Source organism: Sphaerodactylus townsendi, linkage group LG04 (genome assembly GCF_021028975.2).
Source record: "Sphaerodactylus townsendi isolate TG3544 linkage group LG04, MPM_Stown_v2.3, whole genome shotgun sequence".
Taxonomy (NCBI): Eukaryota; Metazoa; Chordata; class Lepidosauria; order Squamata; family Sphaerodactylidae; genus Sphaerodactylus; species Sphaerodactylus townsendi.
The window spans coordinates 32,307,022-32,332,044 of record NC_059428.1 but is presented as its reverse complement, the minus strand read 5'-3'; the positions used below and the strand labels follow the sequence as shown (position 1 = coordinate 32,332,044).

The following is a 25,023-nucleotide window of genomic DNA, read 5'->3' as shown; positions in this document are numbered from 1 at the left end:
CAACCGCCGCCGCTGGCCCGCGCGCACGCCGACGGGGTGAGAGAGCCGGAGGGTTGCGCCCTCTCCCCTCCTTCCCCTCTCCTCTCTCTGTCTCTCTCGCGCGCGCAGCCGAAGAACGGCGCCCGGCTTGCTGCTTCCACACTTTATTCCGATTGTTTAAGAGCGAGGATGCGAAGCGAAGCTGGCCAGTTGGGAATAACGAGCAGCTCCATCGCTTGAAAGACGTTCCTATCCAGGTAAGCAAGGGAAACAGGGAGAAAGGATTTACCCCCTCCATCTCGCGAAGCATGATGGGAATTGTAGTTTGGCCGGCTATCGCTTTTCCTAGCGCCTAGAGGAGGAGCGGGCGTGAAAGAACTACATATCCCAGTGAGCTCCTGTGGGGGTATCTTATTTTTGCTCCTTTGCCATTGTTGCGGGGGGGGGGGGGGCCACTAAAGAGAGAGTCTGAGAGAGATGGACTAACTGCCTAAAAAGGCTGAAGTGGGGGTGGGGCGGAAGAGCCATAATGATAACGCCCAGATAACGGTACAGGCAAGTCCTTCGCCAATCCGCTGTCTGCCTAGATGCCTTGGGGCCTTATGACGGGGTGGGGGTGTAAGGATGGATCTACCCCGTCTCCAAGGAATTGCTGGACAGTGGTCTTATTGGTGTGAAGGATAAGACAGGGCTGGCGGAAAGCCTTATGGCTGCAAAAATCAAAATAGAACTTCGAAAATGGGGCGGGGGGGTATTCAGAAGCTGTGGATTTCTCTAGTATTTGACAGCGTAAGGAACAATAAAACATAGGTCTGTTGCATTTCTATTGAAAAATATTACTGTTTTCTTCCTAGCTCTTTTTATATTATAAAAATTGAATTTCTTATGCTGTTTTTCTTTAAAAGTTGGTGTTTTTATTATTCAGTTGATCAAATAGAATTATAGTGTCAATTGCAGAATTCTGGAGCTGATGACATCTCAAATATAAACAAACAAATAAATGAAGGCGACCCTTTTCTAGTGTCCTTGAGATATACGGTTTTGCTGCATCAAATTGGCGAAAGGAGGTAGTTGGGCTCTTGCTCCTTTCTAGGACTGCATCCTTTCAGAATTCTTAGGGGCTCTCATTTATGTAACCAGGATGATTTTTAAAACTATCGATATTTACATGGTTGCCATGTCTTGCATGTGCCTTGCATGTGAGAAATGTATATTGCCACAAACACCATAAACATATTACATCAAGCACAATATTTATCATCAGGAGCTTTTTCAACATTCAGCTATAAGCCACTGTGTGATGAAAAATTGAATAAAGGTAATAAACTTACATCCAACCCAAGATGATGTTAACTTACTTAACCCTGCCACCCCCCTCCTGATAGCTCAGCAGGACTATGATGGAGGACTATGATGACATGGCAGGATTTGGATGCGAGTGACTGTGCAGTTTGTGTTTGTAAACACTTAATGTAAATGTTTGTGATGCATTGTAAGATGCTGAGGTGTGCATTCTTCTGTGCACAGTCCTATGTGCCTGTGAGGAGGAAGAAAAGCAAAATGAATTGTAGAACTGGGTCTAATATTCACAATATCATTTTATAGTCTGGGGAAGTGAAACAATCACAATGATTGCGAGCATGGATTAATATGTGCTGTCAGATAGTGCTTCACAGATGACCTGTGACAAGAAGACGCCCTAAAATACAAGAAACAAAACTGTTTTGCTTATAGTTTTTCAAACTGGATTATCCATGAAGCATGTTACTTGTCTTAAGTGCCCCCCAATGCTTTCCTACATTTTGATTTTTAGCCTTTAGAGTATTTACTCCTCACCTTCTGTGTCTCTCAGTCAGTCATGAGTCTCGTGACACCTCTCTGGGGCCCCTTCCGCACACGCAAAATAATGCATTTTCAAACCACTTTCACAACTGTTTGCAAGTGGATTTTACCATTCCGCACAGCTTCAAAGAGCACTGAAAGCAGTTTGAAAGTGCATTATTCTGTATGTGCGGAATGAGCCAAAGTTTTAACACCTTTCAAAGTTTAACATATTTTTATTCCAACATAAGGTTTTGTGGACTAGATAGAGATGTAACCCTTCATGCATTATGGTGTGTCAAGCTGTATACAGTTTTCTGGTCACATTATTCCCAGTTATGTAATCTTAGCTTCACTGCATTGTTTTGTTTATTATTAGAGTTCTTTGCTGTTGAATTGCTTTTCTTGCTTTGGGGTCTTAGTGAGAAAAGTGAGAATGTGAAGGTGATTTGAGAAAATGAAGGTGGTGAGAATGTGCCTGAGGAAGTGGGCTCTAGTCCATGACTGTGTGTGTTGGAATAAAAAAATTGTTGATCTTTAAGATGCCACAAGAATCCTGTTTCGCTTTTGTTGCATTGGCTTAAAATTGGCTGGCCACCTGAAATTTGTTTGTGATGACCAGTGACATAGCTATAGATTTTTTATGGGGTGGGTTTGGGGGCGTGGCTACACCTCCACCTACCCTTGGGGGCATGGTCTCGCCTCCCAAGCCCCGCCCTCCCACCCTCAGTGCTTATAAAAGCAACTCTCTGAGTCCAGGGACTGCAGTCTCTTCTCCCCGGAGGGGAGGGAAGAAGGGACTAACAGCTGGGAGCCCAACCAGTGGTGTGGGGTGGGTGGGGGGTGATGGGGGGGCGGAGCGGAGCTTCAGACATGTAATGGGGGGTTGAACCCATAAACCCCCCTTACCTACGTCCTTGGTGATGACTACTCTCTTATTCCTTTGTAAAGACTTACCTATTATTCCTTTGTTAATACTTACCTCTCATTAAAAAAACACACATAATATTTTAAATTGTCTTTTAATGTGTCTCTTTTAATGGATGGCCCCAAGAGCCTTGGTACTTTATGGCAGCTGGTGATGATATTCAGATACATTAGTGGTTATAACTTGGAATTGATATCAGAAGATCAGAAGGAAGAAGAAACCAAGATGTTGGGCACAGAAGGAATTGAAACCTGTATATGAGATCAACTTATTACCTGCCCCAAGCCCTGCTATAGTGTAGCGGGGGGGGGGGGGAGGTGTAACAATATAGATGCACTGGTATGACATTGGGTCCTCTTGAGCTATATTGCTTGAATTCCAAAGGCACAAAACTTCCATACAGAACAAGAACAGGGAAAGCATTGGTCAAGGTAGCTCCAGGGGACCTCTGCCAGAGAAGATAATGAGCCAAATGAACCATTTCCCAACTAGCAAGCAAATTCCTCTTGATATTTCTTCTCCTCATTTGTAGTTTTTTTGGACCTTGAACTGCCTGTGCCTGTTCTTTGAGAACAGTTTCCTAGGATGATGATTGTCGTTATTAGATGTTGTAGGTGAGCTAATGGCAAATCGTGTCTTCCATGTGCCAAAAATAACTGGGTGACATCACCCGTTCTCCTACTGTGTTCTGTGAAGCATTCTGGGAGGCTTCGCTATATCTCAAGTGCATTAATTTGTTTGGATGATTGTCCTGAAAAGAAGCCAGCTCCAAGTAATTAACAGTTCTTTATAGTCAAGCAAAAGCGCATAGGTAGGCCAAGTTGTAAATCCACAGAGGTCATGATTTGATTGCTGTACGTAATTTCAGCAGAGAATATTCTGTCAGGCTTGGAACGCATAGAAACAGATACAGCGAACAGATTGGCCTGTAGCTGTGTGCGTGGGTTGTTGGAAAAGCCAGAACATGTGTAATGAGTGGGATTAAAATCCTGAAAACTGTTATACTGATAAAGTACTCTGTGGGATCTCTGTCAGTGCTGTTTGTGTCTTTCCATGTGTGAAAGTTGCAGTTGGATCCTTCGATGTTGTGAAAAGTCGCTCTGGCCGCTCTCAAGGCTTATTCATACACAGATTTTACCTAAACATGTGCATGAGAAAAAAAATACTTTTTATGTTGTGGGGTTCACACATCACACAGAGCTGTAAGTGGCTTGCCAAGTGCACTGTCAGTCTGAAAATCAGGACTGTTGCCTAAGGTGTGAAAGCCTGAAAAAAAACCTGGGAAAAATATTGGGGGTATGGGTGTCAGTATTTTTCCATGGTCTCTCCCCTTCCAATTTTTATGACAGATCAATTGGAAAGCTGGGGAAGTACTGACAAAACTCCTATGAAATATTTTGTCTTTTAGAACAAGTGAAATGCTTTTAAAAGACAAGGTGGGCAGGCTGTATATACAGATCTTAAATATAATATATATTTCTGCACCTAATTGGATCTTACAGCCCAATCCATATGCAAGGAGGGGAGGGACAGCTTGTGGGAGTGGTGGGTCCCAGCTCTGGCATGTTTGCCCACCCTGCCAGCGTAAAGGGACACCTATGCCAGCAGAGGGAGTGAGCAAACCAGTGGACGGGTGCCTCAGAGCTTTGTGGCGTACAAACACAGAAGGGCCTGCTCCCCCAAAGCTACACTGTGTAGGAGAGCATGCTGCCACAGGGGGGAGGGGCAGGCCAAGGGCATTCCTAGGGTGGAGCCAACTTGTGGCATAGTGTGTATGTTCCTTTAAGAGATAAGTACTTAAGGACATGTAAGGAAGGGAAGTGCATGCAGCTGTTAGAGATAGAGTGCTATAGTGTGCTTGGTTGTACTTTTAATAAACGTTGGATTACTGAGTCTGGAGGCTTATTTTGAAGACATAACACAACTGTAATCTGCTTCCACCAGGGTTTCAGCCTGAGAATGCCCTCCTCCCTGACCCCAGACTTACTCCACCAGAAAGTATGGCCTAAGTCAGTGGTGGCGAACCTATGGCAGTTTCCCCTTGCTCCACCCCCGGCACTCAGTCTCTAAAAGGTTCGCCATCACTGGCCTAAGTCTTTTTCTCCGATGGGGCTATTTGGGTAGCAGGAGGTTTCTTGGTTTTGCCTCTTTTCCACGCTTCCTAAAACCCCTTTGGAGGTGGTGTGGCTTTGCCTTCACCACGCCGTCCCCAGCCACTGTGGAGCTCCCCCCCCCCATCTGGATTGGGCTGCCCACCATCATAAAGAGAGCATGCTTCTGTTGTTCTTTTGACCTAATTCTTCTCCTGTGTCGACCTTTTCACCTCACTATAACACATGTGGGTAATATGTAGGTTATTATCCTACCTTGCAGGAGGGAAAAAAGATCACAGGGAGCAGAAACTGTACCCAAGCCTCAGAGGAATGCTCTGAAAGATTCATTGAGAAGTTCTCTTCAACAAGTGGCCACCATAAAAAGAAGACAGCAACCAATTGGAGCTACATCTAGCTGTGCAGATATTGTTGTTGACCCGTTGTGTGCCCCCTTTTCTGACCAAATAATAAGCTTTATCTTGTATACCACAAAGCTTGTGTATTTAACTCCTATTTTTTCTGCTTTTAAGGCAACAAAAATTAAGGTATATATACTAAGATAGCATGGCGGGCATCAGCTTGTAGTTTTCTCTCAAGTATTGGGTATATTTGCAATTTTACTTGCAGAAAACTCAGTTGTTAATAACTTAAATTCCATAAGTATGTCAGATATTATAATATCATATGCTGTCAGTTATAAAGGATGCATTTTTTGTTGTACAGTAGTAAAATTAGCTAAGATTTGACAGGACAGTAAGTATTGCATACATTTCAATTTCCCCCCAAATTTCCATTTTTTCTTCCCCCCCCCAACCACCCCCCCCCCCAGCAGAAAAAGCCTGTTCTTCTCAGTGGCTTCAAAATGTCCAGAAGTTTTACATTTCTGTTGTTGCTTCATCATAACACAATTCTATGTATGTTGAAATTCCATTGGGAGCTTAGCTTTCTAAAAATCTCACACTTTTCATTTTTTTAAAAGCAGCGTTTAGCCCTTAGAAATGCAGATCTATTATTGAAGCATTGTGTCAAATAACTGTTTACATTTGCAGAAGATTCCCTAGAGTGTAAAAAAACTAAATAAATAATTTCAGAAGTTGGAGGCTGCATTCAGACGTTACAATATACAGTAGCTTGTATAGTCACAGTCTGTAAATCTGTTTGCAGTCTACTTTTTATTCCACCTCTACAGAATCTCTAGAGCAGGGGTGTCCAACTCTGGTGCCCCAGATGTTCCTGCACAGTTGATGTGTATACAGTCCATGAACATCTGGGGTGCCAGAGTTGGACACTCCTGCTTTAGATGTTACTACAAATCCCCTTGCATTACCAGACCAATGGAAGATCTGGTCCACATATGTAGCTTGCTTGTTACAGGTAGACTGCAACAAGTGGGAGGGGGATGCAGGGGGCAAGGGAAAACCAGCCTAGGGCAAGATATGATTCCTCTTCCTCCTTGCTCTTGTCTAAGGGTTGTTAGTCTTTGTGTCTCCCCCCATCCCACCCCACCCCACTGAATCCACTGAATTCTTAAGCAAAGTAGCTGCTCCACTGAATGCTTAAACGAAGTTGATCTTTTCCAGTTCTTTCTAGGCCCATCTAGTGAAGGTAGTTGGCAAGGCATGGTGTCTAGGCTGCTGGTTGACATGGACAGAGCTTTTTGAAAGGTACCTTGTTGCATTGGATGAGTACAAATCCCTCGACCCAGATGCTCCAGAGAGTGCTCAAAGAACTTTCTAGAGAACTTTTCCCCATCATCTTCAGAGCCTCATGGTAGGGTGGAAGGTGAGCCACCAGACTGGTGAGGATGGTGAATGTTATCTCTGTCTTCACAAAAGGGGAGAAGGATGACCCAGGAAACTACAGGCCAGTCAGTCTGACCTCTGTTCCAGGGAAGATATTGGAACAGATTTTAAAAGGGTCATCAATCTGTGAGCATCCGAAGGACGACTTAATGATCCCAGGAAGTCAGGGGATGGAGGGATGACTCATTAAATTTGCAGATGATACCAAATGGGGGAGGAGTAGCAAACACCACAAAAGATCTGAAAACATTGGGGAAGTGGTCAGATACGAACAAGATGCAATCCAGCAAGGATAAGTGCATAGTTCTATATATGAGTAACAAAAATGAGAAGCATGCATACTAAATAGACTTCTGGGTGCATTATGTGTGAACAAGATCGTGGGGTACAGATGAACTGTAAACAAAATATGTCAGTATGATGCAATGACAAAAAAGGGAAATGCGATTTTGGGGTGCATCAACAGAGGCATAACATCCCAATCACAAGATGTCATAGTCATGCTATACACAGTGTTGGTCAGGCTTCACCTGGAGTATGTGTACAGTTCTGGAGACCTCACTTCAGAAAGAATGTGAACAAAATGGAGTGGGTGCAGAGGAGAGCAGAAAGGATGATCAGGGCCTGGAGACCAAACCCTACCAGACCACGGCCACACAGCCTGGAAAACCCACATTATCCAGTTGAATCCAGCCGTGAAACCCTTCAACAATATGTTATTTCTAGCGGCCAATAGTTGTTGATAACTCTTTGCATTTGCTATGTACTTCAAACTTGTTATGTTCACTGTAATTCGCAGCACACTGGTTTAAATATACCCTGTTTCCCCCAAAATAAGACGTACCCTGAAAATAAGCCCTAGAATGATTTTTTGGGATTTTTGGAGGATGCTTGAAATATAAGCCCTACTCCAAAAATAAGCCCTAGTTACAGATTCCCTGGCACAGCTGATCTGGTCACGTGGGGGGCACAAAAAATAAGACATCCCCTGAAAATAAGCCCTAATGCATCTTTTGGAGCAAAAATTAATAAGACTGTCTTATATTCAGGGACTCTGTCTTATATTCAGGGAAACAAGATATATATCTATACAAATAGACTGGGAACTTGAGAATGGCAGTGAAAAGATAATAGCTTATGGTAGTTGGTTCTGGTGGGTTTTCCGGGCTGTGTGGCCGTGGTCTGGTGGACCACCAGACCACGGCCCACAGCCTGGAAAACCCACCAGAACCAGTTGAATCTGGCTGTGAAAGCCTTCGAATTTGAGGAAGTTAGCTACTAAAAATGTGGCATTTCATACAACTTGGTCATAATGAGTTGAGTACAAAGATTCCATAAATATCAGTTACAGAGCTAAGTTACTATTCTGTAAATTATGTTGCAGCATGTAAAATTATCTTCTTATGATATACTTTAGGGTTCTCAAAGAAGATGAATTTGGCTGAGATTTGTGATAATGCAAAAAAAGGAAGGGAATACGCACTCCTTGGAAACTACGACTCTTCTATGGTTTATTATCAAGGTGTCATCCAACAAATTCAAAGACACTGTCAGTCAATCAGAGACCCTGCACTGAAGGGGAAGTGGCAACAGGTATGATAAAGCGGTGCTTCTATACTTTTGTGCATAATAACATGATTGTACTTATTCTAAATCATGAGTAAACCACCGACTAGCCAGCATTGGCTAGCAAGAACTGTGTAAGAGTATCTTCATCATTCCTTCAACCATTTGTCAGATCAGTTTAGCCTTTTATGTTTTTTCCCTGCTCCTAGAAATCACTTAGCATCCCAGATAGATTAAATTTGCATGGACAGAGGTCATAAAAAAGGCTTCCCCCACAACACTCAACCAAATATAGGAAGGCCTCCCCCCTTCTATAGGGCCAGCTTTACTCCAGATTTCTTCAGACAGTAGCAGCATTTGAGTCAAGAACATCTACAAATAGGTCCAGGAATAGGAGTGGGAAGGTGTGTGGGAGAACCCCACTTTCTGGAGGAATCCTAGGCCTCAGAAAAAGCAAGGCTTTGCAGAATTCCGGCAGCCCGTATACAGATTCTGCTTAATTGAGGTTAAGATTGAGTTGAAGTTTACACCTTAACTTTTTTTCTTTCAAAAGGCTGATGTTTTACTTCAAATGAATTCTACTGTTTCTTTTTAAAATGATATTTGTAAAATGATATTTTATTCGATTTTTTCCCCTGGATGTCAATTTATTATCTGATAATTCTTCATGATTCATTTATTATCTGATAATTCTTCATGATTCTGGTGGGTTTTTTGGGCTGTGTGGCCGTGGTCTGGTGGATCTTGTTCACAGTGTTTAACAGACTTCCCTCTGTGATACACCTCTGAAGATGCCAGCCACAGATGCAGGCGAAACATTAGGAACAAGATCCACCAGACCACGGCCACACAGCCCGGAAAACCCACCAGAACCAGTTGAATCCGGCCGTGAAAGCTTTCGACAATACAATGCTTCATGACTGTTATGTCAAGGAAACCATCTGCATTACCCAGAACAAGTCCCTTCCTGCTCTGTATTTCCTAAATTCTATCCTCACTTCCTCCATCTTGCTTCCTGTGTATTTCTTTGACCCCTCCTTTGCCAAGGTAGTTATTGCCTTTGCTAATCAGAGGCTTACCTGCGTGAGTCTGCTTATTTTAGAGGTGCTGTTTTGCTGGCAGTTCTCGTTTGCTATCTTGTCTTGTTTTCATCTGATGTTCAGGAAGCTATGAGCTGAAAAGTAATGTTCAGAAAGCTGTGAGTAAATAGCTGATTCACAAAAAATATTTTCTATGTAAATGCATATATACTATGTGGGCGAAATATTGTGGCATGTGTCATCAGAGCTTTGCAAACAGTTTTTACAGAGTGGCATGTATCCATTCACCTGTAGACTTAATGGAGTAGGACTGTCCTGTTTCCCCATTCTTCTGCAGACTACTGAGCAGACTACTCTTTGGATTTAGCAGATCTTCAGGAACATAGTAGGGGGCCAAAAGGAGATCTACTGGGGGTGTGGAGGTGGAATCTTCAGAAACTGCTGTCCCGTCTTCTGCAAGTGAAAATGCACTGTGCTGGAGTAATTACGTGTTGGATATATGCCAATATGTCTTTGATGTCTGCGATACTGTTGCTTCAATGTCTGTAATATCGTTGCTTTGATGTTTCTTAGTGAACGAAAAGAGGGAGAAATACCTCTTGGCTTACACAGAAAAATGTAATAAAACAAATAAACCAAAGTACTGTTAATATGCTAATCCATAGTATAATATTCCAACAGAGAGTCAAATTGTGCAATAAAACCATGTTGTCAATTTGCAGACCCATAGAATAATATTCCACAGAGAGAATAAAATAATAGCAACTTTTGTAGATGTAAGTTCCAGACATCCTTAATTGGTTTTAAAGGTATATTCTCTAATTAGCAAAAAATAGGCTTTAGGATTGGTGACATTTGTGGCTTATTTATACATTTAATTCATACAGAATATAATTTGTGCTATATGATAGACAGATCAGGCTTTCCTTATCTTTTCCAACACCATTTGGCCAATTATCCATGTCTTTTATTATTGTTCTGCATCTTTTCCAATATCATTTGGCCAATTATCAGGGAGACATAGAAATAGAACAGCAATTTAACTTTAAAAAATTATATTTATATAGTGTACATGGTGCTTTACATAGAAAGTGATAAAAAGACAGGTTCCTGCTTCACAGAATTTACAATTTAATATTTTCTGTGGAACCACCAAGCTGAGATGTTCTGGAAATAAAGAGCAATCCTTGAAGTAAGACAGAGTTTGTGATCTGATTTTGGACAGACTGCAGGATTTTTAAAAAATCTGTCATTTAGCTGATGTTTCATTAACATATAAAAGTAATTGATAAATAGTAGTTGGATTGAATAATGGAAAGGAAAGGAAAATCTTTACTTTTCATGCCTCACAAATTTGGTGTATAGTGAATCTTTTGGAAATACAAGCTTAATTCTGAATCTTAGCAAGAAAAAGGTGATTCTTAAGGAATGACTGAAATAAGTATTTCTAGGAGCAGGGAAAAAACATTAAAGGCTAAACTGATCTGACAAATGGTTGAAGGAATTATGAAGATACTCTTACACAGTTCTTGCTAGCCAATGCTGGCTAGTCGGGGCGGTATACAAATATAAATAATAAATAAATAAATAAGTAGTGCGCCTTGAGGATACAGATCCTGAATAAATATGCATAGTGAACTGGTAATGAGAAAACCTTGGATCAGTAGTGTAGCAGTTGAAACACACATGATGTCACTTGAGTGAGAGAGAAATACATAAATTGTGTGTGTACACCTACCTACACATACACACATCCCATAAGAAATGTAAGCTAAGGCCATAAGGGGCTGATTTCTTTCTTTCTTTTGGTTCTGATTTTTAAACTAGGCGTTGGATAATTTCACTATTGTATGATCTGTTTTTCTTCTTTTAGTAAAATGCCTTATTTAGCAGAAGTCCACAATATAATTTACAAATTAGAAGTGCAACATCAAGAATCTTGCAACAGTTAAGGTGTGACTAATTTGTTTTAAGTGTACTCATATGTACTCTTACTTCCGACCATAAAAAATTGCCAAGCTGTATCAGGCCAAGAATCCATCTGCAAGAATTGGAGAAATCTGCAGGCATTCGGGTGATCTACTAGAACCTGACTGGGTCCACATCTGATAGACCATATTTTGCCCACTGCTGTTTTAAGCAACATGTTAATATTTCTGACTCCCTTATTCTGGTCATTTTGCTGTGTCTGTAAATTGAATAAGTACATGTGGTGGAATTTCTGTGATCTGTTTGTTTTCCAGGTTCGGCAAGAATTATTGGAAGAGTATGAGCAAGTAAAAATCATTGTCAATACTTTAGAGAGTTTTAAAATAGACAGACCGACAGATATTCCAGTATCTTATCAGGATGAACCATTTAGGGATCCATCTGTTTGGCCACCTCCCGTTCCAGCTGAGCACAGGTAACTGGGTTTAAAGTATGACTTCAGTGTACAGTTGAAGTGATAAAGTCTGATCCGCTAAAGCTTGATTGATAATGAGTGGCTAAAATCTGTCTAAAATCCGTGTGTGTTTGAGATAATCGCCCACCCTCCCGTTCAGGGCATGTTCAACCCCCCCACCCCCACCCCCGGGTCTAAAATCCACGGTTTCTCCCTCACACCCTGAGGTTGTGGGGAAACAGCAAAGGTATTACGTACCGGTCCTGCCTCGACTCCTGAGAAGAACCGGGTTAGGCATGCAGAGTCAAAAAACAAGAAAAAAGCACCATGGTATGTAAGATCCCCAGGGCTCTATGACTGTGCAAAAACAGTCTATGAGTGTGAGGTAGTAGTTGGAGTATTAAACTAACACCAGGGAGACACAGTTTCAAATCCCTACTCTGCCAGGAATTTTTATTAGCTGACCTGGCATCTGTCACACACATCCTTTTGCTGTGAAGATAAAATGGTGAGTGAATGACCATGTTGTAGTCACTCTGCAGTCCTTGGAGGAAGGGTGGGTTAAAAGTAAATACTCACTTGTAGCCAGTGAGATCCTCTTGAGGAACAGACCTAGCAGAGTGTGATTTTCCAGCCCTCCCTCATCTGCTGTAGTTCCCAGAAATTTTGTTTTGTGCATCCTCAGTAACAGCATGGGGGCAAAGTGGGTCTCTGCAGTGGAAAGGAGGGACCTGTGGAAACTGCTACTTCCTCTTCCATTATTATTGTTAATGGAGTTCTAAGAGACTGAGCCTATTTCCAGCCTGGTACAACTTGCTGCTCCCTAATTCCATCTTCCTGGGAGGCGTTTGCTGCGTGATCAGCTTACCTTGACTGTTTTTCAGTTTGGATATTAAGCTTAACCCATGCATTATTCTAACTGTAGTTTAATGGCCAAATCATGGCTCGAGCTTTTGAATGTGCTGGCACACTGTAGTTTACAAGTGTTTCCTCTACTTTGATTTTTTTTTCACCTGCTCAATATTCTATTTCTCTGGGACAGCTGTTTCTGGGGATGAAGCAACAGCTGTAACTATGGCTTCTCAGTTCAGACATTGCGCCAAAGTATATTTAGCACGAGCCCATTTCATACCACATTTGTCAGTTCCTTAACCACTGCTGGACCCAATGCCTGAATTTGGCTTCTCAGTCTGGTTCTACCAGCTAATTAAGGTTTGAATCTTGTTTAAGAACATTCTGGGAATTGATAAGCCGTGTTGCCTAATATTTCCTGCTCTTATAAAATCTATGGCGATTTTCTTGGGTGTTTAGGGAAAAAATTGGAACTGTACAGAAACGATACAGCTAATACCAACATGGCCCTATAAAGGGCTGAAAGGATATCTAATCTCTCCCTGGTCATTCACCCACTAGTAACCTCCTCCCAGATCGACCTGCATACTTTTGATCAGTTTTGTTCCCCTCCAAAACAATGCAGAAACACATTTGCAAAACATTTTCTTTCCCTTACATTATTGCTTTCCTTAACAGAGCCCCACCCCAAATAAAATCGATCTTAACCGAGAGAGTAGAAACCCTTTTGAGAAGAGAATCGCCAGAAGGATTTGCAGCGGAAGGGCCCTGTGGAGGCAAGAGCTCAACCAATCTCAAAAAACGAGAAACCTGCCAGCAGCCGAGAAAGAGAAGCTAAAGCTAAAGGAAAAGATGAAAAGGTAAGCATCTAGGGGGGTGGTCGGGGCAGGAAGGCATGTTTTCCTTTGGCAAGAAAGGCCAGCACATTGACCATAAATACTGGTACCCAGCAGTGCAGGAAGAAGTTTCGGTTTCCGGGACTGCTTTGCATAAGATTGTTACTTACTAGTTTATAATTTTTGCTATAGGATAAATCATTCATGCAGTGTGTTTACATTGCTATATAAAATACACACGTGTAAAGATATATTTTTTCATCCAGAATGTGTCACCAGCTCAGCTGCTAGGCCAGTGTTTAAAGGGTAAATTTGAATCCTAACCTCCTTTCATTCTGCTCATGGAAGGATTGTTTTTGTGACTTCACTGTTGTAGATCCTTTTTTGCCCTCCATGCTATTGGGGGTATGGTTTCAGGGAACAACATGAGGACATAAGAACATAAGAACAAGGCAGCTGGATCAGACCAAAGTCCATCTAGTCCAGCTCTCTGCTACTCGCAGTGGCCCACCAGGTTGACACAAAGTTCTTCATCTAGCATTGCTCTGCTTGGCATTACATAGGCTCTGTCCTCGTTTTTATAGGACATACGGCACAGGACATTTTTTAAAAATTCAGATATGAGAGATTTCATACAGATTTGGTATTACATTATATGCATTTTAATCCATACATTTGGAAGGCTGATCGCCAAAAGGAATTTAAAAGGAAAGCTGAAGGAAAATAGAACATTGGCCCCTTTCCTATCATTATATGTGAACATACGAGAACTGAATTTTAAAAGCTTGTTCTACCTTTATAGTAACCGTAATGTCAGAGGCTAATGGGGTCTACTAGTACAGTTGTTCTCAGATGAACATTCACCTGTCCTTCAGTGATCTTGCCCTCTCCTCTGAAGCTCCAGCCAACAAATAAATTATTAAATTATCTAATTCTGAGTCGGCCAAGATTTGCTGACAAAGCTAGAGTTCTTTCAAAGTGTTGGGTAGAAGCAGCTGCTGTCTTTACTGCTAGAGTTTTTGAAGATTAACTACTGACAACCACTAAAAGTTACATGAGATTGGAAATCTGTGTCCCAAGAGCGGTAAGCATAAGTGTGGGATGCTGTATGCAGAGGGCAGAGCTACTTCTTCAGTTTAGTTCCGCAATAATTTTAAAATACTTCTCCCCTCTCCCCTTTCCAGTGAGCTGCCATTTTGATAGGGAGAACAGCCTCAAAGGGGAGGTCCTCAAACACCTTCTTCTTATGCTTTTTCCTGTTGAAAAATGCTGTTTTTATACCCTGCTGATTAATATTTATGAGTTAGAATGTTTTCTATGTGGAGATGTTAGATACACTAGAAAGCAGTTGTGGTAAGCTTCTAGAAAAGAAAATAATATTTAATTACCTCTGTTCATGTACTTTGATGAGTACCTATTGTTGCCATTCAAAATGTTTTTCGAACTGTATTCGATTTGTCCTTTTGTGCACTGTTATTGGTTGTTTCTTTGTTTGACTTGTACACCACTCTGAACCCTCTGGAGATAGAGCGGTCTATTAAATCAATCAATCAATCAATCAATCAATCAATCAAACAAACAAACAAATAAAGATCATCATCATCGTAATAAATCTACCATAATAATATTGACATACAGTTTAAAAGGCTATTTCTACTATGGTGTAGAGGGTTGTGTTATATTTGGTCAGGGTAGTGTAATCCAGGGGTGGCATGTTTGTTGACTTTCGCCATCAGAGATGGCATAAAAGAAGTGTATGCTCATATCTTTGGATTTTGCAGTTTGGGGTGAATTCAGGGGATGTTAATGATGTAATGCTTCAGAGATGTAAGGTGTTCTGAAGCACACCAGGGAGTGCCTGGGATTCTGACAGCCACTTGATAGCCAGGGAAGTGAGCCATAAAATGCACAAAGAGCTCAGAGAGAGCAGAGATGTATTTCTGCAGATAGATAACCATTTGCTGTAGCTACCAGGGAGGGCAAGATGGATAGTTGTTGTAAAACATGATCTGGGTGGGAGATTAGGGTGCAGCATCCCATGTGGGAATGAGTCCCCTAAATCTGGATTGAGTGAGAGGCTTCCTGCGAACAAAAGTATTAAATTACTGGTAACATCCATTGGCCTTTCTTCAAATACTGGAGGTTGGATTCCTTTGGAAGGAGCATGTGGGAGTTAGGATGTGGATATGTTCCACAGACAGCCGGAGGGAGGGGAAATCAGAAGTAAATCCTCTTTATTGTTAAATTAGCTTAGTGTGTTTTTCATCAAGTCTGTAACCCAGTAGGCACGATAGTATTTTCCTCGTCTTATGCTCTAGCTTAATCCATAGCAGTGAAGTCTTTTTATGTTTGAGACAGCAGTCTGTGATTCAAGGTTCTCCTCACATGCCTTAGATCCCTCCCTCACACCCAACATAGACCAAAGGCACATTTATGATGTATTTTGTCCCCCATACTTGACTGAGACACAAGGGCCTTTCCCCACTCGCTTGATCCCCTATGTCGCTGCCGCTCTTTCAGCGCCACGTACTCTTGGAAGGCTTCGGTGTCCCCTAATGACCCCTCAAGCTCTTGTTCGTCATCAACAGGCTACCGCTTTTCTCCAGCTTGGGATGCTGTAGTGCCGAGGGGGGGTTTAACCAAGGGCAGTAAGTCGGAGCAGCTTCTCGCTGTGGTCAGCCTCTTGTCGTGCGGAGCTCTTTGAAGGACCCCGGCAGACTATTTTGAAGAGAGTAGCGCGGGGCTTAAGGTAAGTGGGGAAAGGCCCACAGACATAGAGCTGGGAGTCTCTCTTATCCTGCACATCTCCAGGTAGTAACACTGGTAGTGTGTCACATAGATGGTGAAGTGACGTGTGACAGCAGCAGGCACATTTGCATAAACCCAGGTCTTCTCCTGTTGTGTTCAAAGCAGGGGTTAGGGGAGTCTTGTTTTAAGAGCTGAATTAATACTTTGGGGTGGGGCAGAGTGCTAAAGATTCTATCTACTCCTCACCTTCTCATCCCAGGTGGTTTTCTTCTCAGCTGAATTCCGATCCTGCTGACTATTATTTCATGGTATCTGCCTATTTTCTGACCACCGGAGAAAACAGTTTCTGCCCTGCTAGGTCCAGAGAAGGATTAGCTTTTGCACCAGGGCTAGGGTCAGAATCAACCACACTTTGGAGCCCCTTCTGGCTCTGTCACCAGATCTGTAGGTAAACTCGCCCTTGGAAGAAAAGGGCTTGTGGTGTCACAGGGTTTCCACCTGATCGTGGGACCCCAGAAAAGCTATGGAGGCTGTTAGAGGGACCTCCAGGTTGGGTTCTTGCACGTATCTGAGGCGTCATCCACTAACAGGACGCAGACAATCCTCAAACCCATATTTGTAGCAGGTTTTACATTAGGTCTCCTCTGCCTTTTGGTAAGGTGTATTATGGAATCGGATGAAGCCTGTGCTGAAATTATTCAGAGAACAGCTGTTATCTCTGGATATAATGCTGCTAGTAATCCTAAAGCAGGGTCACCCTAAGGAGGATTTTTGCTTACACCTTCATTCAGAGCTGCTGTTCAATGAATTTGGTCACTAGGTGGCAGAAAGAAAATAGCCTATGGTTGCCATTGCAAAAATGGAGTAAGAATTCTGTTTTGAAATCCCTCTGAGGATTCACATCCTGAGCGACTGAACATGAGAATGGCATCTGGCACATTGTGTGTGCCCCACTGAGTTGCTTCAGGGCACAGGCTTTGCAAGCTGTCCAGGTGTGCAGCACGGCACACGTTGAACAGCTTCTCCCTATTTTCTTGTTTGCGAAATGTTAGCATTCTTTTGGCAACGATTTCCTGTTCTGGGATTTTCTGTGTGAAAGAAAAGGCATGTCAGAGATTTGTGAACACTGGTCAAAGTGGGTGGAAAAGAAACTAGAAAGGCACAAGCTGGTCTCCAAGGGCTACAAGAACAAATATCCACAAGAGAAGCACCACCAAGGGAGCCAGAGTGGTTTAATTTTGGCCAAGCTCTGGAGTAATTAATTGGTTAAGAGTTGTAGACTTGAATCTGGAGAACTGGGTTTGATTCCCCACTCTTCCACATGAGCAATGGACGCTAATCTGGTGAACTGGTTTATTTTCCCATGCCTACACATGAAGCCTGCTGGGTTACCTTGAGCTAGTCACAGTTTTCTCAGAACTCTCTCAGGTTGATTCCCCACCCACCATTAGATGCACTCTCCTCACGGCAAATACCCCAGGGTCCTGCAGCACTCCCCACTACACCCGAAGCAGTGATAACGCAGCTGACAATGCAGTCACTCCTCGACTTCTGCCAGCTCCTCCCACCCCTCAGCTACAAGACATCATCATTTCAGATCCTGGTCAGAAGTACACCTTTTGAAACCGGCGACGCCAAACACGGAGCAGTAGGTCCCTCCACTTTCACTTTTTTTGGGGAAAGGTTTCAAGCTCATCTGCACCGGCAAAGCCTTGTTGTGGGGTAGGAAGCAGAAGTAGCGAGCTGATTTATACTCCCACCTTCCCTCCTGTAAGTGAGACTCACAGGTGGCTTACAAGCTCCTTTCTCCCTTCCTCTCCACACAACAGACACCTTGTGAGGTAGGTGGGGCTGGAGAGAGTCTCCCAAGAACCGTGACTAGCCCAAGGTCTCGGGCCAGCAGGAATGTAGGAGTGGAAACACATCTGGTCGCCAGATAAGCCTCTGCCACCTCAGGGTGGGAGGGAGTGGGGGAATCAAACCCGGTTCTCCAGATTAGAATCCAATCTTCTTCAACCACTGGCCACCAAGCTCAAAGGGAGTTTTGCACACTGCGAGACTCTTTTTACAGGAGGGGAAAGTATGGTATGGACCAAATTTCTTCTCTGTCAATACCAATTTAGACACCTTCTTGTTACGCTCTCCTGGGCTTCTTATATTCTTCCAGTCTCTGTGCCATATCTGTGCCCTTTTTTCATTTGGTATTTCTTTCCTTTCTATTGTGAAAGGACTACATAGAGAACAAATTGCTTCCTAATTCTGCATAGTTTAACAGAAAAGAACCAGAGTTGCTTTTCAGCATCATTGAGTAGCATTCGTACACCCACAAGGCACATAGGTGGTCCTTTCTGAAGTGTTAAAAGCGTTGGCTTTTAAATGACGAGACAACTGGTATGAGCATGATTTAAGCTCAGCTTGGGACATCAGCTTTAGCATGCTGTGAGTGTAGGAGTGCTCCAAGAAAACAACCTTTATTGGGAGCTGGTGTAAGGGATTCATTAAATTGTTACTTCTATGATTTGTGTCCTTGTGTTTCTTTTACATTTGGGATCCCCCTTAGTGCTCCCATCTGTGCAATTCCCACCACGGCCAACAAGCCTCTACCGCTAAACTGAAGCTTCATCTCAATACTGGTGTCCCTTGAACACTTTGAAGAACCATGGCTGCCTTGCAGATGCACACTTGAATGGCATTGTTCCCCAGCGCCTGTCTTTTTTCTCCCATCAGTTCCTGTTGCTTTTCAGTTCAAACAGCTTGCATCACATTAAAAAACAACAACAACAACACAGTAGCATAGGCCCCTTCCGCACACGCAAAATAATGCATTGTCAAATCACTTTCACAACTGTTTGCAAGTGGATTTTGCCATTCAAGCACAGCTCAAGAGCACAATTCTGAAAGCAGTTTGAAAGTGCATTATTCTGCATGTGCGGAATGAGCCTATAGACTCTGTGCAATTCACAGGGACACTGAACAGCAGCAGTAGCAGGAAAACAATAGCATTGAAATGGCAACAGTAGAAACTACTCTGGAAAAGACCTTGATAGAATAAAATAATTGAATAAATGTAACCACAAAAAGTTGGAAGTAAGAAAGATGGGAATTTTTTCTCCCAGTGGCCAAAAGATTTCAAAGATGGTGGCAGGCAAGCATCCCTAGTTGGCCCATCTATTGAAAAGGCTCTTTCTTCAGTACCCATCTTATTTCCGATGGTCAGGGCACTTTGAGAAGGGCCTTCAGTCGCACTCTCAACAGGGCAGGCAGGTTTAAGTGGAAGAAGGTAGTCATTAAAACACTCTGATTCCAGTAAAATCCCATTTGGGATTTTAAAGGTCAACATCAGCCTTTGTAACTATTGCTTGGAAACAAACTGGAAGAGTGAATAACTATAGCTGCTGTGTTTTGGACAAGCTGAAGTTTCTGAAAACGTTCATTCTGGTCTTCTAGCCTGGAAGTTGCCAATGCATGAATGCCTTGTAGTATGATCATTCTTATCCAGGAGGGGGTGCAGCTGACATACCAAAGTTGGTCAAAGGTACTTTGATCTCCAGATGTTGCTTGCATTTGCATAAATAATGGAGGATTTATCAGCATCCACTTACAGATGTCCCTTTCAAGGGGGAAAGCAGTGAATCTTGGGATCTGTAATTTCGTAAGATTGCTAAGAATTCTCAGTGAAACTCTGATCCCTAGTGTTTTAAATTATGTGTTTTGCCATGTATTTTGAACTGATGTGAATGCTTCTGGTTCCCCTGAATATTTCTTCAATGTCTTAAAAAAATCTTTATGGTTCTACCGTGTTTCCCCGAAAATAAGACAGGGTCTTATATTAATTTTTGCACCAAAAGATGCATTAGGGCTTATTTTCGGGATGTCTTATACCGGGAAATATGGCACCTCCCCACACCATTACAGGGCTCTCAGCAACCCATTGCTTCCCAGTCACATGTAATGCAAGCTGCATCCTCATCGGTATGGAGCACAGGGCACTGTCTGTGATTCGTGATCTGTAACTACCGGTAGGGCTTATTTTTGGAGTAGGGCTTATATTTCAAGCCTTCTCCAAAAATCCTGAAAAAGCATGATAGGGCTTATTTTTGGGGTAGGTCCTATTTTCGGGGAAACATGATATATCTTAAATTAGGGTATGATTATGGATTTTGCTTGCTTTCAACATGTTTGAAACTTAGGGAAAGAAGATTTCGCAAGATGGCGCTGGGGATGGCGATATTCAGAAATTTGACGGTGCAGGATATGACAAAGATCTGGTTGAAGCTCTTGAAAGAGACATCGTGTCGAGGAATCTGAGTACTCACTGGTATGTTGTGTATTTGGTAAAATAGATGATACTGGAGTTTACATCTACTGCAGAGCCAAGCTTGCTGGATCTCGATACGAAAGCTTTCCTCCTTCCAACCAATGATTTAATAGCTGTTCTTATGTCTTTATAGGTATTTTAACTGTTATTTTTAATTTGTTGTAATGATGTGTATTGGCTGGAGGTTGGTTTGAATGTCTCCTGTGTTTTAAATACCGTATATACTCGTGTATAAGTCGACCCGCATATAAGTCGAGGCACCTAATTTTACCACAAAAAATGGGAAACTTCTATTGACTCGCGATAAGCTGAGGGTGGAAATGCAGCATCAATTGAGGGATCAGGTAGGTTAAATGTTTTGAATATTTATTTCAAAGAAAAACAGTAAACTCTGTACGTGGAAAAGAGGGTCAACAAGAACAACAATATGGTATCAACAATAACTTTAAAAAAGTACAAAACCTTAGCTCAATCCAGCAACCAAGCTAAAACAATAAGAGTCAAAATCCTTCAAAACTGATTCCCTATCATCAATTCAGCGTCCAAAATGTAACCCAACTTAGATTTTAAGAGGGATATTATCAGAAAATGAAAAAATCTATCATTAGCTTCCCATTGTAAACAATGTGGGATGGGGTATCCCTTTGTCAATCAACTTTGATCTCTCGACTCAGTCCACCAAACCTGGCTGGTATCATAAAGAGACTCCTCCTGATGAGACCAGCCAGGTTTGGTGAAGTTTGGTTCAGAGGGTCCAAAGTTATGGACCCTCAAAAGGGTAGCCTCATCTACTAATAGCTCCCATTGAAAACAATGGGGAATGGGGGCACCTCCTTTGGGGGTCCATAACTTTGGACCCCCTGAACCAAACTTTACCAAACTTGGCTGGTATCATCAGGAGAGTCCTCTGAGGGTACCCTGAAATTTTGGTGCATCTAGCATAAAAACTGCGCCCCCTGCTGGCCGGCAAAGTAAAAACACACAAAAATTTTTAATGACCCGCATATAAGTCGAGGGGAGCTTTTTCAGCATTAAAAATGTGCTGAAATTTTGACTTATACATGAGTATATACGGTAGTCTCCTGTGTTTTAAATAGTTAGCTGCCTTAGCAGCCCCTTTGAGAGCAGGAAGGTGGGATATAAATTTCGCAAACAAATAAAAAATAAAACATCTCAGTTTTCTTGACCAGAATAAGGAGGGTGCTCAATGATCAAGCTCTATATGTGTTGTGACATTTTCCATGTCATGGGTAGCCCTTAGGTCAGGTTAGGACTGCCTGAGCTCCAAAGCTAAACAGACACACAGTTGATCTGTAGGACCCAGGGACACCCATGTGTAATGACAGGTTCATCCATATTTTTCTAGATTTAACTCTATATGCTGTTTGGATAAGCAAGCAAGGTTTGTCTCCTCAAAAATAAGACCTGCCCTGAAAATAAACCCTAGCCCATCTTTTGGAGCAAAATTTAATATAAGACCCTGTCTTATTTTCGGGGAAACTAATTCTTGAGCAGTGCTATGAGCATAAGGTACATTAGACACATATTTAAATGTGCAACAACACTCAGGAGCATTTAAAGTGTTGCTTTGAGACTAACGCTTTCAGGAAAGTTTTTTTTTTAAATTGAACAGCCTGTGGTAGGGTTAGTTGAAAGTCGTTTCCCTCCACCCCCTTATATCTTTTCCATATACAGGCCAGTGGCTTATGCCATAGCTGTCTCAGTCTTTAAAGCCAGCAGAAATAAGAGTTGTACTTTTACGTTAAAAAACAAACTTAAAAAAAAACATGTCTTCTAAATTAGTGTTCATTTTGCACAGGGATGACATTGCAGATTTGGAAGAAGCCAAGAAATTATTAAGGGAAGCAGTTGTTCTTCCCTTGTGGATGCCGGATTTTTTCAAAGGGATCCGGCGACCTTGGAAGGTGAGAACTGATGGTTTTTCCTGTGTGTGTTTGAGTATGCATGCATTTATATCTACAATATGTACTTGTGTCTCACATCTTAGTGTATATTTGCGCATTTCCGTCTATAACTAGCCAGGTTATTTAGTACTTGCTGCAATTCTCTCTCATGGGAGTATTCTGTACTTAGGATGGGGGCAGGAAGGTGGCATGGTACAGCCCAATCTTATCAGATCTCAGAGGCTAAGCAGGGTTGGTAGTTGAAAGAGGAAGACCGCTAAAGAAGATTGATGCACCAGTTATAGGACAATTGCGTCTCCAGATGTTGATTGTTCCCATCATCCCCTGCCAGCATGATGCTGGCAGGGGATGATGGGAACTGTAGTCCATAACATCTGGAGGGCCGCGAGTTTGACACCTATGCTGTAGAGGAAGACAATGGCAGACCACCTCCACTTCTCACTTGCCTTGAAAGCCTCCATTGGAGTCTCCATAAGAAGGCAGTACTTTACACACATACACAAGATAGTTTGCTACCAGCGACGCATGTAACCAATGGGATTGTGACGATCTCTAGGTACCATGCTGCTTCCTGTTGGCCAGATTAACTTGTGGAGTTTCAGGTTTAGTTTGGCCATCTACATGGTTGTTTTGAGGCACTCTTTTGATGGCACTTCTTTCGTTCATCAGAACCAAACAGATGAAACAGATGAATTCAGAAAGGCACAAGGGCTTTCAGCTAATGCTGAAGTCAACAGACTGTAGCAAGGACATCAGTTAACAAAGCAGCAAGTCCATAGATTTTTAAATGATGTCCTTTCTGCACTCCGCTGGCTTCAGCATCAGCTGAAAGCCCCTGTTCCTTTCTGGCTTCAACTGCTTCAGGACCTTGGTGAACCAAAGAGGTGCCATCCAAGTGTGTAGCATCAGTGACACTGCAGTTCATTTTCTCACATCACTCTGGCAATGTTGAAACCTCAAATCACATTGGAGATCTACTAGTGTGATTGTTTCTACATCTGTGTCTGTTTTCGTGCCAGCTGTACTCCAGCTGCTAAGGTAAAATTGAAATGGTCCTTATACCATGGCAGTGGAAGTGGCGTGAAACATATCACTTACTGCCACTACTTCAGCAAAGCCTTACCCAGTGGTCTGGCAGCGAATGATCTAGTCAGTCATTTATGTTTCCCCTGTAAAGAAGACCTCTGTACCAGGTTGCTCACTGTGAATTTTGCAACCCTCTTTGCAGACATCACTGCTTACATTTGGTTTTACTTGGGACATTCAGTTTTGGACACAGCCAGCAAACCATCAACAGAAGATAGTGGTGGATGTGGATTTGCTCTGTACTCAACTCCCTTCAGCAGTCCCTTTGGACTCTCTGAAAGATTTCATGAAGTTATTGAAACAAAAAGCCACATGAGCTGCGGGGTGAGGATCTGCAGTGTGTGTTGGGGGAAGTCAATAAAATCATCCCTCTTCTCCTTCTTCTGTTGGCAGGGCTGTGCTTATGGAAAAGGAAAGGGGGCAGTTTTGTTCCCTCTGCATTCCCCCCGCCACTGACTCACATCATTCTTTCTCCACGTGGGCCCAAAGGGGCTTCTGCAACTGAGGGAAATGTGGAGAATATACAATTGCCTTCTGCTTGCAGTTGGTTGGATCCAAGCCAGAAGTTAGGATGTTGGGGAGGGGTTGGTACTGTTTGTTTGGCTCTGATCCACATTGTTTGCTGTTGAAATGGAAGAAATACTTTGGGGTATGAAAATGGCTGCTTGTAAATCGGACCTGTGCCCTTTCTACTTGGTGGAAACCAGTCTGGAGACCCTGGGTCATATGCTAATTAGCAGTAGAGCTTGGGTGTTGATTCTGTACGTCACCAGACAGCATTAGTCTTTGTGGCCTCTGCCCACCTCAGTTTTAGCTCTGGTGAGGAATTAGAACTGTGTTCGTGGCTTTGTTTGATGCAGACTTAGAGGCTGTTTCTGCACGGGCGAGCAAGCGTGGGGGCATCGACATAGTTGCAGTCGGTGAACCCCTGGGGCTGTGCACATGCCGTTCTGCAAATGGCCCCAGGGCCCCAGCGGCCCACAGGGCAGCCTTCGCATACAGCACACCACTTCCCCCCCCTGGGGGGGGGGGGTTAGTAGATGAGACTGGAGGGGTATTTCTTATCTTCTCATCCTTTCAGGCATCTGACTTGTAAAAATATGACATCATTTACAAAGAAACAAAGAAACACCTGTAAATAGTAAAAACAGATTAAAACGACAGGCCTGGCACAAACCTAAAACAGATAGCAAGCCGAATGAATAAAATCAACAGTAAAATCAAACATGAAGCTGTTCAAAGAAGAAAATTCTACTTACCTCTAAAATTGCCAAAGACCTGGATTAAAAAATGTATTGTCCCTTTGGCAGAGACTTAATCTGAGACTTTCTCTTTATGTCATGGAGGTAAACATCATCTGGTAAATATCACACCATTATGCCATTAGCACCTCAGCACTGAACACATATATGGGAGGCATCCAGGGGAGCAATTCTAGCCAAGTCTGGTCAGGAATAATGATTTTGAAACTAGGGAGAGGGGATTGCATCAGCGATAGAACACTGAAACCCTGGGGTGATTGAAAAGAATACTAGGAGTAATTGCTGCAGGTATGTAATCAGGAACTGCTGCAGTAAAGATTATGCATCATTGCAGATCAAATTGGGCAGAAAAATGTGGTTCTTTGTGTATGGAGGGTATGCTAC

General features: G+C 42.6%; 1 protein-coding gene across 1 annotated transcript; it reads left to right on the top strand.

Moving 5' to 3' along the window:
- On the top strand, nt 1-23,707 carry KATNAL1 (katanin catalytic subunit A1 like 1). Its single transcript, XM_048495542.1, is given in 8 exon segments — nt 1-236; nt 8,041-8,216; nt 11,473-11,633; nt 13,143-13,212; nt 13,214-13,324; nt 20,239-20,366; nt 22,186-22,291; nt 23,520-23,707. Coding segments are annotated over 7 exon segments (912 nt in total). The 5' UTR covers nt 1-236; nt 8,041-8,054; the 3' UTR covers nt 23,694-23,707.
- The last annotated feature ends 1,316 nt before the right edge of the window (nt 23,708-25,023 follow it).